This window comes from Macaca fascicularis, chromosome 11 (genome assembly GCF_037993035.2).
Source record: "Macaca fascicularis isolate 582-1 chromosome 11, T2T-MFA8v1.1".
NCBI lineage: Eukaryota > Metazoa > Chordata > Mammalia > Primates > Cercopithecidae > Macaca > Macaca fascicularis.
Window position 1 is genome coordinate 22283751 of NC_088385.1, and position 14933 is coordinate 22298683.

At 40.2% G+C, this 14933-nt stretch overlaps 1 protein-coding gene across 12 annotated transcripts in view; it reads left to right on the plus strand.

Moving 5' to 3' along the window:
• The window catches only part of AEBP2 (AE binding protein 2), a 133743-nt gene that overhangs the window by 24485 nt on the left and 94325 nt on the right, over window positions 1-14933 (plus strand). For 10 of the 12 annotated variants that reach the window (XR_012420061.1, XR_012420058.1, XR_012420059.1 and 7 more), the window contains one exon: window positions 10739-10846. Coding sequence is in view for 7 of the 12 variants with exons in the window: in XM_074006348.1 (XP_073862449.1) it covers window positions 10739-10846 (108 nt within the window). In the remaining 5 variants the exon portion in view is untranslated. Of the gene's footprint in view, window positions 1-3947; window positions 4051-10738; window positions 10847-14933 lie in introns of all 12 variants that reach the window. The other 2 variants (XR_012420062.1, XR_012420060.1) reach the window with 1 other exon arrangement.

Sequence of the window (14933 nt, forward strand, 5' to 3'; positions counted from 1 at the left end):
AGTAATTTGGGATTATTTTTACACAGGCTTAATTTTTTCAAGTGAATTTTTAATAATTATTTCCCAATTATTTGATAGAATCAAATAAAAATAGGATATGTGTTGGATTTTAGTTTGCTTTTAGATACGTTATTTTGAAGAAATTAGACTTTTAAAAATATAGTAGGTGACAGTATTATAAATGAATACAGTGTATTCCAGGGTTCTGATGTTTTGAGTTGAGAACATTTAGAATTAGCACTGTCTTGGTTTTCCTTTGTTAGAGGATCCTAAATTATTCCTGATGCTTAAATTAACTGGGGAGACTATTGGTACCAGGATTAGTATATGCAATTCTATTAAATGACAACCTGAACTCATTATTTGTGAGTGAGAGTTGATAATCTTTCCCAGGTCTTGACAAAACTATTTAGATGGAAAGTTCTGATTCGTCAGTATTGACCTATATCCTTTCAGGAATACATTTAATTGTGTCAGTTCATGTAACTTCTATTAGGTACTGAATAAAGAGCTAAGCAAATGGGTAAGCCAAAAGTAATGTGCCAGAATATTAATTTATACATTGTTTCAGCTTTACCTAGATTTTTGTTGAATAGTTATCACACTTAGTGCATTTTTCAGAAATTACTGTCACAGTGTAAGGGCAGGTAATTTATTAGTATTAGGCCACACATTTCTTATCAGCCTTCCATCACTATTGAAGAACAGATAACTAACATAGTAAAAACCATCATGGTTTAAGTTAGTGGATAACTGTTTCCAAGGTTCTGTTGATACTTAGAGTATAATATTGATCTTTTTTTTTTTAAACATCCAGCCAAGTCAACATTTCTAACATTTTAAGCAGTGATGTCATACTTGAATTTTTTTTTTTTTTTTTTTTTTTTGAGATGGAGTCTTGCTCTGTTGCCCAGGCTGGAGTGCAGTGGCGTGATCTTGGCTCACCACAGCCTCTGCCTCCTGGGTTCAAGTGATTCTCCTGCCTCAACCTCCTGAGTAGCTGGGATTACCAGTGCTTGCCACCATGCCTGGCTAATTTTTGTTTGTATTTTTAGTAGAGATGGGGTTTTGCCATGTTGGCTAGGCTGGTCTCGAACTCGTGAACTCAAGTGATCCGCCCGCCTTGGCCTCCCAGAGTGCTGGGATTATAGGCATGAGTCACCGTATGTGGCCGAAATTTCTTTTAAGACATATTCTTCCCTGTCACAATATATTATAATGTGTCAGCAGTCTTTTGATTACTCAAACTTGATAAGTAAACACTTGTACATTTGTCTTCTTGTTAGAGTTAATAGGTATGATGTCTGAGTAACCAGTAAAATGTTATACTTACCTATGATTTGTTAATTAACTGTGTCCATCATACGGTATTTTCAGTGTAAAACCCAGCTCAGTGGTTAGGCTACTTTGGTAACCCAGTCTTCTCCCCCAAGCCGTATGTCAGATACTTAGAGTGAAATATCTTAGCAAGTTGGTTTTCTGGCTTTTGTAGATCTGCTTTTTGTAAGCCAGTGCTTGATGTCACTTGGTATATACCATTTTTGAGCATCATGGCATGATGCTTTTTTGTCACTTGACTTAGCAACTGTATATAGAATCATGAGCTATTTGGAAGATCACTGGGCTTCTCTTGATGTGGAAGATGTGGGAGCGGTAGATGTGGGAGCGGGAGAATTTCACATTTCTGAGTCTTGGAATCCCGCAAGTCGAGTTGGCATACAACCTGATGAGAATTTCACCCCTTTCCAGATTTTTAGAAAAAATGCAATTACAGTCTGATTTTAATTTTTTTTTAAAGTAATTAATTTTTTTTTTTTTTTTGAGACAGAGTTTGGTTCTCGTTGCCCAGTCTGCAGTGCAATGGTGTGGTCTCAGCTCACTGCCATCTCTGCCTCCTGGGTTCAGGTGATTCTCCTGCCTCAGCCTCCGAGTATCTGGGATTACAGGCGTGAGCCACCATGCCTGGCTAATTTTTTTTGTATTTTTGGTAGAGACGGGATTTCACCATGTTAGCCAGGCTGGTCTCGAACTCCTGACCGCAGGTGGTCCACCCGCCTTGGCCTCCTAAAATGCTGGGATTACAAGTGTGAGCCACCGCATCTGGCCAAGACTGATTTTTAAAATAAATATATCATGTAATCACAGTAACTATATACATGTACATTGCTGATATTATAGAATTAGACATGAAATGTTGGCATTTGTCCCGTAAGTGTAATATTGAAATGAAAAATCTCCCATGTCATTTCTTGAACCCTTATTCAAAATATCACTTGATTACCAATAATAAGATTCTGTAGCTGATTTTAAGAGTAATGCTGTTTGGCCAGGCGCGGTGGCTCATGCCTGTAATCTCAGCTCTTTGGGAGGCTGAGGCAGGCGGATCACGAGGTCAGGAGTTTGAGACCAGCCTGGCCAATATGGTGAAACCCCATCTCTACTAAAAATACAGAAATTAGCTGGGTATGTTTGTGCGCCCCTATAGTCCCAGCTACTGGGGAGGCTGAGGCAGAAGAACCACTTGAACCCGGGAGGCGGAGGTTGCAGTGAGCTGAGATCGCACCACTTCACTCCAGCCTGGGTGACAGAATGAGACTCTGTCTCAAAAAATAAAATAAAATAAAAAGAGTAATGCTATTTTGACCAAAGATAGGAGTCCTGATCTTTGAAGGACATTATTTGCTAAACTATAAATGTGAAGGATCAAATAATGTAGAAAATGCATCCCAGTTTTTTCCTACACACCAGTCATTAGGATATAGACTATGGTTTGTTTGTTTGTTTGTTTGTAGAGATGAGGTTTCACCATGTTGCCCAGGCTGGTCTCCAACTCCTGGACTCCAGTGATCTGCCCGTCTTGGTCTCTGAAAGTGCTGAGATTACAATAGACTATGTGTTTTGAATGATAAAATATGAATGAGAAATTGAGGGTACTATTATAAAAGACAAGAAAACTCAATCCGATTTTGTGCTTTGAGATTGACTTTTGTGTTTGTTTTTTCTTTTATTTTCTTTTTTTGAGATGGAATCTCTGTTGCCCCGGCTGGAGTGCAGTGGCACGACCTCAGCTCACTACAACCTCTGCCTCTCGGGTTCAAGCAGTTCTCCTGCCTCAGCATCTCAAGTAGCTGGGATTACAAGTGTGCACCACCACGCCCAGCTAATTTTTGTATTTTTAGTATGGATGGGGTTTCACCATGTTGGCCAGGCTGGTCTTGAACTCCTGACCTAAGGAGTTCCTGAGGAGGACCTGATCATCCTCCTCAGCCTCCCAAGGTGCTGGAATTACAGGCGTGAGCCACCATGCCTAGCAGGTTTTGTGTTTTGAAGAGTAATTGTTGGTTGGAACATCAGATTTTTTTTCTTTGAAATGAACTTTAAGAAAACAAAAACATTTTCGGCTGGGCACAGTAATCCCAGCACTTTGGAAAGCTGAGGCAGGTAGATCGCTTGAGCTCAGGAGTTTTCAGGCCAGCCTGGGCAACATGACAAAATCCTGTCTCTACAAAAATTAGCTGGGTGTGGTGGCACACACCTGTGGTCTTAGCCACTCAGGGGGATGAGGTGGGAGAATTGCTTGAGCCTAGGAGGTTGAGGTGCTGTGAGATCACGCCACTGCACTCCAGCCTGGATGACAGAGTGAGATCCTGTCTCAAAAAAAAGAACAAAAAACAATTTTAATGTACAGTTCAGGGGCTTTAAGTACGTTCACCTTATTGTGTAATCGTCACCCACTGTCTCCAGAACTTGTAAATTATCATCCCAAATTGAGATGTATATCCATTAAACAAACTTACTGTCTGCTCCCACTAGCTCCTGGTAACCACAGTTCTACTTTCTATCTCTGTGTGTTTGACTGTTGTAGGTATCTAATATAAGTAGAAAACACCTGATTTTGTTGGCCTAATTATTTTTTTAGTTTTCTTATTTCTTCTTTCTCTCTTAAGTGTTAAAGTGTCATCATGGAACAGAAACAGATGAGGAAAAAATTGGTAACCCTAGAAGATTTTATGCTTCTGATTATTGAAAGATGACAATTTTACTGGAGCAGTAAGTTAGCAAGATCTAAACTATATTAATTTATGTTCTTTTTCTCATTCCACTATAATCTTTGCCCTGGGGAGAAAAGCAAAACCATTATATAACCACTTAGCATTGTTTTTTTCCCCCTTTTAAGCTGTTTATGTTGCTATGTTCATGTGGACTTCTTTGGAGGCTGAAGTCAAGTGGAGTTTAGATTTTCCTGGCCTGATTTCTACATTAAAATCAAACTAATCATTTAAACACCAAATTATGAATACACTTTTTTTTTCTTAGATATGAGGTCTCACTGTGTTGCCCATGCTGGTCTTGCCTTGGCTTCCCAAAGTGCTAGGATTACAGGCGTGAGCCACCATGCCCCGACCAATACACCTTTTTAAAAAAAAAAATCATTAGAGTGCTTTCTACAATTTCAAAAATAAAAACAAAACAGGCAAAAAGAGAATCAAACTTATCTTTAGTGTTAAATATGATAGAATTTTGTTACTGTTGCCCAGGCTGGAGTGCAGTGGTGCAATCTCCGCTCACTGCAACCTCCACCTCCCAGGTTTGAGTGATTCTCCTATGTCAGCCTCCTAAGTTGCAGGGACTACAGGTATGCTCCACCACACCTGACTGACTTTTGTATTTTTAGTAGAGATGGGGTTTCACCATGTTGGCCAGCCTAGTCTCGAACTCCTGACCTCAGGTGATCCACCTGCCTCTGGCTCCCAAAGTGCTGGGATTACAGGCCTGAGCCACCGTGCCTGGCCTAGGTCCGTTCTTCTGTGTGTGACTGATTTCTGAAGATTAGGCTCTGAGTTATCTTACTAATCAAATTTCAAATCCCAGTGTCCTCTTAATATACACCTAAGTCTTGGAAAGTGGGGAACTTATAGGACTTTAGAGGCTCAGTGTAAAATATATTACTGCTCTTTCTTTCTCAGCTATTTCTCACATAAAAACAATTTCTGGAAAGCTGTTTAGATTTCTTGATACAGGATTTATTTTCTGTGTCATTTCAGGTTTACTTTTGCATATATTCTTTGGTGTGTTTTTTTGCTGAGAGGCAAAGCGAGGCGATTTTGGGCAAGGGAGGAATATGATACGATGTTATTGGAAGACTTGAATGAGTACAGTTAACTATAGCGCTCAGGAGGTCAAGGTTGCAGTGAGCTATGATTGTGCCTCTGCCTTACAGCCTGGATGATAGAGCAAGATTCTGTCTCATTTAAAAAAAAAAAAAAGAAAAGAAAAATAAGGCTTGATGGTATCATGGAATCATCCGTCCACCCCCTCTGTCTGACTTTTGTGTTTTTTTTTGTTAATGAGACAGAGTCTTTTTTTTTTGTTTTTGTTTTTGTTTTTGAGACGGAGTCTCGCTCTGTCGCCCAGGCTGGAGTGCAGTGGCGCGATCTCGGCTCACTGCAAGCTCCGCCTCCCGGGTTCACGCCATTCTCCTGCCTCAGCCTCCCGAGTAGCTGGGACTACAGGCGCCCACAACCGCGCCCGGCTAATTTTTTGTATTTTTAGTAGAGATGGGGTTTCACCGTGGTCTCGATCTCCTGACCTTGTGATCCGCCCGCCTCGGCCTCCCAAAGTGCCGGGATTACAGGCATGAGCCACCGCGCCCGGCTGAGACAGAGTCTTACTATGTTTTCCAACTCCTGGGCTTAAGCAGTGCTCCCACCTCGGCTTCTTGAGTTCCTGGGATTCCAGGCAAGAACCACCACACTCAGCTGGCCTACCTGACTTTAGATGGTGTCGCTCTTTTCTTTTTGTGTCATTTTACTGAAAACAAGATCATTTACTCAGTATAATTAGGCCTTTATTTTGGCATGTAGATTATTCCGTTAACTTGCTCTGCGTTTAGAATATATTTGGCTGATTTTAATTTACTGGTAATAACTGAATTTCCTTGTGCATACTTAGGCAGGTTAACATTCCATTTTTTTGCAGTGGATTTTTCATTTATTTACAGAAAGATTTCATGGATTCATTTGTGCTCTTCAGGTGCATAGGTGTTTGTGCGTTTGTCTGTACTATCATACAAGCCATTTTAAGTATAGGCCATTCAAATACACTCAGATACATACACTGGTACAAGGATGCACTGGTTCATACACTGGTTCGAGGATATTGACCAAAGTGAAGGAGACTCAGACAACTCTTGGCTCCCAGGTTTGTACTGTCCTTACTCACTTTGGGTGTTTTGGAGAAGATTCCTGAAGGTAAAACCTGTTCTGATAGAAACTCAGTACTTTGTAGAGTTCTTAACAGAAAGCCGAAACCTCCCTGTAACACTGAAATTTTAGACATCTACATCTCATGTGTAAGGCCCTTGTAAACTTGAAGATTTCTTTGGCAGTCCAAAATATATATGTATGTTTTTTGAGATGGAGTCTCTTTCTGTCACCCAGGCTGGGGTGTAGTGGGGCCATCTCAGCTCACTGCAACTTCCGCCTCCTAGGTTCAAGCAGTCCTCCTGCCTCAGTCTCCCAAGTAGCTGGGATTACAGGCATGTGTCATCACACCTGGTTAAGTTTTTGTATTTTTAGTAGAGGTGGGATTTCACCATGTTGGTCAGGCTGGTCTTGAAATCCTGACCTCAAGTGATCTACTCACCTCGGCCTCTCAGAGTGCTGGGATTATAGGTGTGAGCCACTACTCCTGGCCCAAAGATATTCTTTTAATGGCTGTGTGAGTTTAAAATTTTTTTTCTTGGACATTCTGGCAGGAAAACCTGATGGCAGTTATTTTGAGAAGGAACCTTCGGTGTCTAATATAAACCCAGTTATTTCATTGACTGATCTTTCTGAGATAATATAACTTCTATTTTCATAGTGTTTTGGACTTACCAAATGTGTGCTCAGAGTATTTCTGATGAAAAAGGAAGTAGATGATTCTTCCAAGATTACATAGCTGCAAAGTGAAAGAGCTGGACTGAATTCAGTTTATCTTCTTTCAAAAAAATACTTATCTAGGATCCCACTGTTGGCTCCAGTCGGAGTGCAGTGGCATGATCTTAGCTCACGTAGCCCCAAACTCCTGGACTCAGGCAGACCTTTTACCTCAGTGTAGTAGCTGGGACTATAGGCATGCATCACTATGTCTGGCTACTTTAAACGTTTTCGGAGTTGGGATCTTGCTGTGTTGCCCATACTGGTCTGAAAATCTGTCTTGTAGCCATCATCTTGCCTCAGCCGCCGGAGCAGCTGGGATTCTAGGCACGAGTCACTATGCTCAGCAGGTTGTTTTCTATTTCTGTTATGTCTAATACAGCCTAATACGACACAATTTGCTGTATCATAAGAGACTAGACTTTGGACCCCTGTGTCTTATTCTGTTAAAATAGCCAGACCTTAATTCATTTTAAAATAGAACCATGGCAAATTATATTCTTGAACATACTCCTGCCAAATTTGGATATAATTGGAATCCTATGGTATTTGATTTTTCAGAGTTAATCTTAACAGTAGGAGAGTTTCTAAAAATAGTATAAAAATATTTTTCACATGTTATACATCTAAAAAGTCTCAGGTTTGAAGAAGACCCTTTCGTCAGATTTGGGAATATTTTTATCAAAACGTCATCCTAATACAGGTTAGGAAAGGAAATAATAGCCTCGAACAGTTTTGTGTTGTTTTTATTGTGGATCTTTCTTTTTTCTTTTTTAAGATGGAGTTTTGCTCGTTTCCCAGGTTTGAGTGCAATGGTGCAATCTCAGCTCACTGTCACCTCCGCCTCCCGGGTTCCAGCGATTCTCCTTCCTCAGCCTCCTGAGTAGCTGGGATTACAGGCGTGTGCTACCACACTTGGCTAATTTTGTATATTTACTAGAGACATGGTTTTACCGTGTTGGTCAGGCCGGTCTCGAACTCCTGGCCTCAAGTGATTCACCCACCTCGGCCTCCCAAAGTTTTGGGATTACAGGCGTGAGCCATTACACCAGGCCTTTTTTGGATCTTTCTAAACATTTCACCCCAATATAGCTAAACACAGTTAACTTTGATCTCTTTACACCTACTTCATTTGGTATAAAATTCACTAGGTTGAAGATTTTGGTTTTTCTTTGAATCTGAAGGTGTTGTCTTAATTGTGTTACTAGAGATTATTCCATGTAGAGTCTAGACCATAGTTACTAACCAAGGCCGTATCAGATGTAATTTCAGACCTGCCATTATCTCTATAGTCATGTTTGCTCATAGGAAAAAAAAATAGAAGCCGGATACTACTGTTTTCACCAAATTTAGTGATTGAGTATTGTTAGGTAGAGGCAGTGCTTATTTCGAAGGAACTAAATTCTATCTTTAAGAGTATCGCAGAGTGGGGCGGGGAGGGGTCACTTAAGAATCCTTTTAACGTTAAGGAGAATCCTTCTGTCACAAAAGTTGTTACAGGAATGATGTTGATATTGTTCCCAAATACTTACTTTAAGGCATTTCTGTTTACGTATTAGGTTGGTGCACAAGTAATTGCCTTTTTTTTCAGTTACATTAATGGCAAAAACAGCAATTACTTGCACACCAAACTAATAGTATGATTTCTGAGAGAATTTTAAACCAACCCCTGATTCCTCCTCTTTATTACTTGGATCGAAAAATAAGACTTTGAGTCTAGTGGTAGTTTTTTTTTTTTTTTTTTCTTTTGAGACAGGATCTATCTCTTACTGCCCAGGTTGGAGTGCAATGGCATAATCATAGCAGCTCACTGTAGCTTTGCCCTCTCCGGCTCAAGCAATTCTCCCACCTCAGCCTTCTAAGTAGCTGGGACTACAGGTGGACACCACCATGCCTGGTTAATTTTTGTATATTTTGTATAGACAGGGTTATGGCATGTTGCCCAGGCTGGCCTCATTCCTGGGCTCAAGCAGTCCTCCTGCTTTGGCCTTCCAAAGTGCTGGGGTTAGAGGTGTGAGCCACTGTGCATGGTGAGTCTAGTAGTCTTGATTTCAAAAATTGATAGCATTAATTACCCATGTGTGATTATTAAACAATATTGAATTAATTTCTATAGCATTTAAGGTTTTTGTTTTTTGTTTTTTGCCTTTTTTTTTTTTTTTGGAGAGAAGATCTCACTCTGTCACCTACACTGGAGTGCAGTAGTGCCATCATGGCTCACTGCAGCCTTCATCTCTTGGGCTCGATCAATCATCCTGCCTCAGCTACCGCACCCCCCCCCCCCCCCACCGCCCCTGAGTAGCTGGGACTACAGGTGCATATGCCATTATGCCTAGCCAATATTTTTTGTTACTTTTGCAGAGACAGGGTTTTGCCATGTTGCCCAGGCTGGTCTCGAACTCCTGAGCTCAAGCCCTCCCCGTCGGCCTCCCAGAGTGCTGAAATTGCCGGTGTGAGCCACCACATCGGGTGCATATAAGTATTGCTTTGTATTTTTTTCTGTTCCTAGATTTATTTTTAAAAGTTACTTTTAACTCTGAGAACCTTGGCCATTAGTTTATAAACATGTTCTAGGGTTGGGAATTTTGAGTATAAAGGAGGTAATGTTATGAGTTCCTTTATCTCATACTTAAAGAAACTAGCAAATTCGTTGTGGAGTCAGGATATGTAGTAACTTCTCTAAACAGTCTTGTCAAATGGCAGTGTTGGTATTACCTTGTTATACCTATTTGACATAAGATGATATTGTTTTTGAGTAAAAATTGACCTCAATTATTTGTTTATAGACTGTCAGTTTTTTTAGTCTATTAAAAATTTTTATTTTAGGCTGGCTGAAGAAAGATTGTATATCTGTCTTGTGTTCTATATGTATGTAGTGTATTATAGTCTTCAAAGTGTGACTCTATGATTGTTCTTACCTTAGAAAAGAACAGAGCCTTTAAGTGGTTCTTTCAAGATAATGATTGTGGTAGACCCTTTTTTTCCTGATGTTGGGAAGCAGTTTTCAGTGTTTGGTTTGATGGAAATATCATCAGTTAGGAAACTGACATGTCACTGGTAGGAAGATGATAAAGATTAGTTTGTTAGTTTTGGTGCTTTCCACACCTAGTTATACTTAGTACCCTGAACCTAGAATGTGGATCTGTGATGAAAGTATGGTAGCTCATGTCTGTTGTTTTTATTGCTATATTAACTTAATATTTTGTATTCAATTTGTTTCATAACAAAATTTCATATTCCAGACAGGGTCTCGAATGTGTCTCTATGTCATAATCGGGATAGAAATAATTCTTCATGATTACAACAATATAAGAACAAATATTGTTAGTATGCTTGTGAGACCAGGATATCACCAGTAAAAAATTGTAATTTGATAATTTTCATTCATTCTTTGAAGTTGAAAATATCAGTGTCTTCTAATTAATATTTATTGGTCATTTCATTAATTTTTTATGCCTTTATATTTTCCTGCTATTTAAAATTAATAGATGTTTGTTCTTTTGTGCAGTAAATACAAAAATGTAAATAATGGCCCATGGTCTCAGTTCCGAGGGATATATTGCTAATGTTATATATGTTTCCTTCTGAATGGTATTCTGTCATGTGTTCCTATTCCTTACTGAAGGTGTGGTCAGTAGCATCAAGGGTGGCTCATACTAGGATGTTTTGACAGTTTATATTAAGCATTTTGATTGGCTTGTACATTCTATAGCTCTTGTCAGTGGAAGACTTGTAACTTGTTAATTTGAATGTATGAGGAATCAAACTCTTCTTGAGATAGGTCATGAAAATTAATATGGCTTTGTTTTTCTTAACAGGTATTTGTTTGCCTATGGAAAGGTTGTAAAGTATATAACACTCCATCTACCAGTCAAAGTTGGTTACAAAGGCATATGCTGACACACAGTGGAGACAAACCTTTCAAGGTAAGGATGTATGTGTATAAATTTTATTTATTTATTTATGACACAGAGTCTCACTCTGTTGCCCAGGCTGGAGTGCAATGGTGCCATCTTGGCTCCCTGCAGCCTCCACCTGTTGTGTTCAAGCGATTTTCCTGCCTCATCCTCCTGAGTAGCTGGGACTACAGGCGTATGCCACCACACCTGGCTAATTTTTATACTTTTAGTAGAGATGGTGTTTCACCATGTTGGCCAGGCTGGTCTCAAACCCTTGACCTCAGGTGATTCTCCCGCCTTGGCCACCCAAAGTGGTGGGATTACAGGCGTGAGCCACTGTGCCTGGCTGGCTTTTTTTTTTTTTTTTTTTTTTTTTTGAGAGAGTCTCGCTCTTTTGCCAGGCTGGAGGGCGGTGGTGCGATCTCAGCTCACTGCAAGCTCCGCCTCCCAGGTTCACACCATTCTCCTGCCTCAGCCTCCCAAGTAGCTGGGACTACAGGTGCCCACCACCACGCCCGCCTAATGTTTTGTATTTTAGTAGAGACAGGGTTTCATCATGTTGGCCAGGATGGTTTCAATCTTCTGACCTCATGATCCACCTGCCTCGGCCTCCCAAAGTGCTGGGATTACAGGCATGAGCCACTGCGCCCAGCCTGTTGTTTTCTTTTAAATGTTAGCTTAAGCTGACATGTTTCCTAATAGGCATAATTTTGCTCCTCTAAATTTTTTTAAAAACAACCATTTGTTTTAACATTATGTACATACATTGAATTTCAAAAGTAGATGGAGATTAAGCTCGTTTGATCTGTTTTTTTCTATTTGAAGTACAGAAGTGTTGCTGTTGGATTAGGGTCTTGAAAATAGCTAGTGGTAGACTAATGATTGGAAGCCGTGTTGGTTTTTTTTAATACTTGGTGGTCTGGTTATGTTTTCTTACTGTCAAAGGTTTTGACATTTTCATTAGCAAACAACATTGACTATTATATAAAATAAATAAGTTGTAGGACATTAAAGGACTTTATTCCTTTCACTCAGTTTTGAGGTCACACTACTGAGTTTAGTTGTAATTAGTTGTAAATCACTTTTGTCAAATTAGATGTATTCTGGGAAATCTTTATAAAGAGCAAGTTTCTGTAAAAATCTTTTCCATTTGTCTTTATGAAAAATTAAATATTTTGGTTTCTATTTATGGAAAGTAGCATATACCATAGAGATTAAAAGTTTGTGTTTAAAGGAGTTTAATAGTTATTAAAACCACATTTACTGGAATGAATACTGTGCCAGTAACTTCCCTTGGGTTTTGTAGAGAGTGAGGTAATTCTTGTGGAGTTGCTTTTAAAAACAACTTTTTTGGAAAAAGCAATCAACAAAACATTATAACAAAAGTTTACAGTAAGAATTATTTGTCTCTCTCGTTCCTGTTTCCCCCCTTCCTCCCAAATATGTAATTATTATTTGTTTCTTGTGATTTTTTCTAGTACTTCCTTATGCATCCACAAGCAGATAAATACGTAGTCTCATTCTCCTTTCTTACCCAAAGTCTAGTAAATTACTGTCTGTACCTTGCTTTAAAAAGAAACAAACTTAATTTTAGAGCAGCTTTAAATACACAGATTACTTGTTTTTCTATAAACCAAGTTTCTTTCATTCTTGAAATATTATATGGTATATATGTACCTTGCTTTTTTGTTTTAATTTGAATAGTCTCCCCCCCACCACAAGATGGAGTCTTGCTCTGTCGCTCAGGCTGGAGTGCAGTGGCATGATCTTGGCTCACTGCAACCTCCCCCTCTTGGGTTCAAGCGATTCTCCTGCCTCAGCCTCCCGAGTAGCTGGGATTACAGGCACATGCCATCACGCCCAGAAAATTTTTGTATTCTTTTTTTTTTTTTTTTTTTTTTGAGACGGAGTCTCGCTCTGCCGCCCAGGCTGGAGTGCAGTGGCCGGATCTCAGCTCACTGCAAGCTCCGCCTCCCGGGTTCACGCCATTCTCCTGCCTCAGCCTCCCGAGTAGTTGGGACTACAGGCGCCCGCCACCGCGCCCGGCTAGTTTTTTGTATTTTTTAGTAGAGACGGGGTTTCACTGTGTTAGCCAGGATGGTCTCGATCTCCTGACCTCGTGATCCGCCCGTCTCGGCCTCCCAAAGTGCTGGGATTACAGGCTTGAGCCACCACGCCCGGCCAATTTTTGTATTCTTAGTAGAGATGGGGTTTCACCATGTTGGCCAGGCTGATCTTGAACTCTTGACCTCGTGATCTGCCTACCTCGGCCTCCCAAAGTGCTGGGATTAACCACATCTGGCCCTAATTTGAATAGTTTTTGGGTAACAGGTGGTTTTTGGTTACATTGAATAAATTCCTTAGTGGTGATTTCTGAGATTTTGGTGCACCTGTCACCTGAGCTGCGTACACTGTACCCAGTGTGCAGTCTTTTATACCTAACCACCCCCACCCTCCCTCCTAGTCCCCAGAGTCTATTATATCATTCTTATGCCTACTCACAGCTTAGCTCCTAATTACAAATGAGAACAAAATGATACTTGGTTTTCCTTTCCTGAATTACTTCATTTAGACTAATGGTCTCCACCTCCATCCAGGTTTCTGTGAAAGCCATATTTTGTTCCTTTTTATGGCTTGAATAGTATTCCATGGTGTATGTGTGTGTGTGTGTGTGTGTGTGTGTGTGTGTATCTATATCACATTTTCTTTATCCACTTACTGATTGAAGGACATTTACACTGGGTCCAGTTTTGCAGTTGCAAGTTGTGCTGCTCTAAACATGTGTGCAAGTGTCTTTTTCATATAATGACTTTTTTCCCTCTGGATAGGTACCCAGTGATGGGATTGCAGGATCAAATGGTAGTTCTACTTTTAGGTATTTAAGAAATCTCTGTACGGTTTTCTATAGTGGTTGTATTAGTTTATATTTTCACCAGCAGTGTAAAAATGTTCCCTTTTCACCATATCCATGCCAACATCTATTGTTTTTTGCCTTTTAAATTGTGGCCATGCTTCCAGCAATAAGGTGATACTGTGTGGTATTGTGTTGTATATCTTCTTTTGAGAAATGCTTATTCATGTCATTTGCCCACTTTTCGATGGGATTATTATTCTTTTTTTCTTGTTGATTTGTTTTTAGTTCCTTATTGATTCTGGACACTAGTCTTTTGTTGGATGCATAGTTTGCAAATATTTTCTCCCATTCTGTGGGTCGTCTGTTTATTCTGCTGATTATTTCTTTTTATGTGCAGAAGCTTTAGTTTAATTAGGTTTCATCTGTTTATTTTTGTTCTTGTTGCATTTGCTTTAGGGTTCTTGGTCATAAACACTCTGCCTAAGCCAATGTCTGGAAGAGTTTTTCCAATGTTATCTTCCAGAATTTTTATGGTTTAAGGTGTTAGATTTAAGTCTTTGTTCCATCTTGAGTTGATTTTTGTGTAAGGTGAGAAATGAGGATCCAGTTTCATTCTTCTGCATGTGGCTTGGCAGTTATCCCAGCAGCATTTGTTGCAAAGGGTATCCTTTCCCCACTTTATGGTTTTTTGTGTTTATTTTATTTTATTTATTTATTTATTTATTTATTTATTTTTTTGAGACAGAGTCTCGCTTAGTCGCCCAGGCTAGAGTGCAATGGCGCGATCTCGGCTCACTGCAAGCTCCGCCTCCCGGGTTCACGCCATTCTCCTGCCTCAGCCTCCCGAGTAGCTGGGACTACAGGCGCCCACAACCGCGCCCGGCTAATTTTTTTGTATTTTTAGTAGAGATGGGGTTTCACCGTGGTCTCAATCTCCTGACCTTGTGATCCGCCCGCCTCGGCCTCCCAAAGTGCTGGGATTACAGGCGTGAGCCACCGCGCCCGGCCTTTTGTGTTTATTTTTTAGAGACTCAGTCTCACTCTGTCACCCAGACCAGAGTGCAGTGGCGTGATCTTGACTCACTGCAACCTCTGCCTCCCAAGTTCAAGCAATTCTCCTGCCTCAGACTCCTGAGTAGCTGGGATTACAAGTGCCTGCCACCATGTCTAGCTAATTTTTGTATTTTTAGTAGAAACAGGGTTTTACCCTGTTGGTCAGGCTGGTCTTGAACTCCTGACCTGAAGTGATCTGCCTGCTTA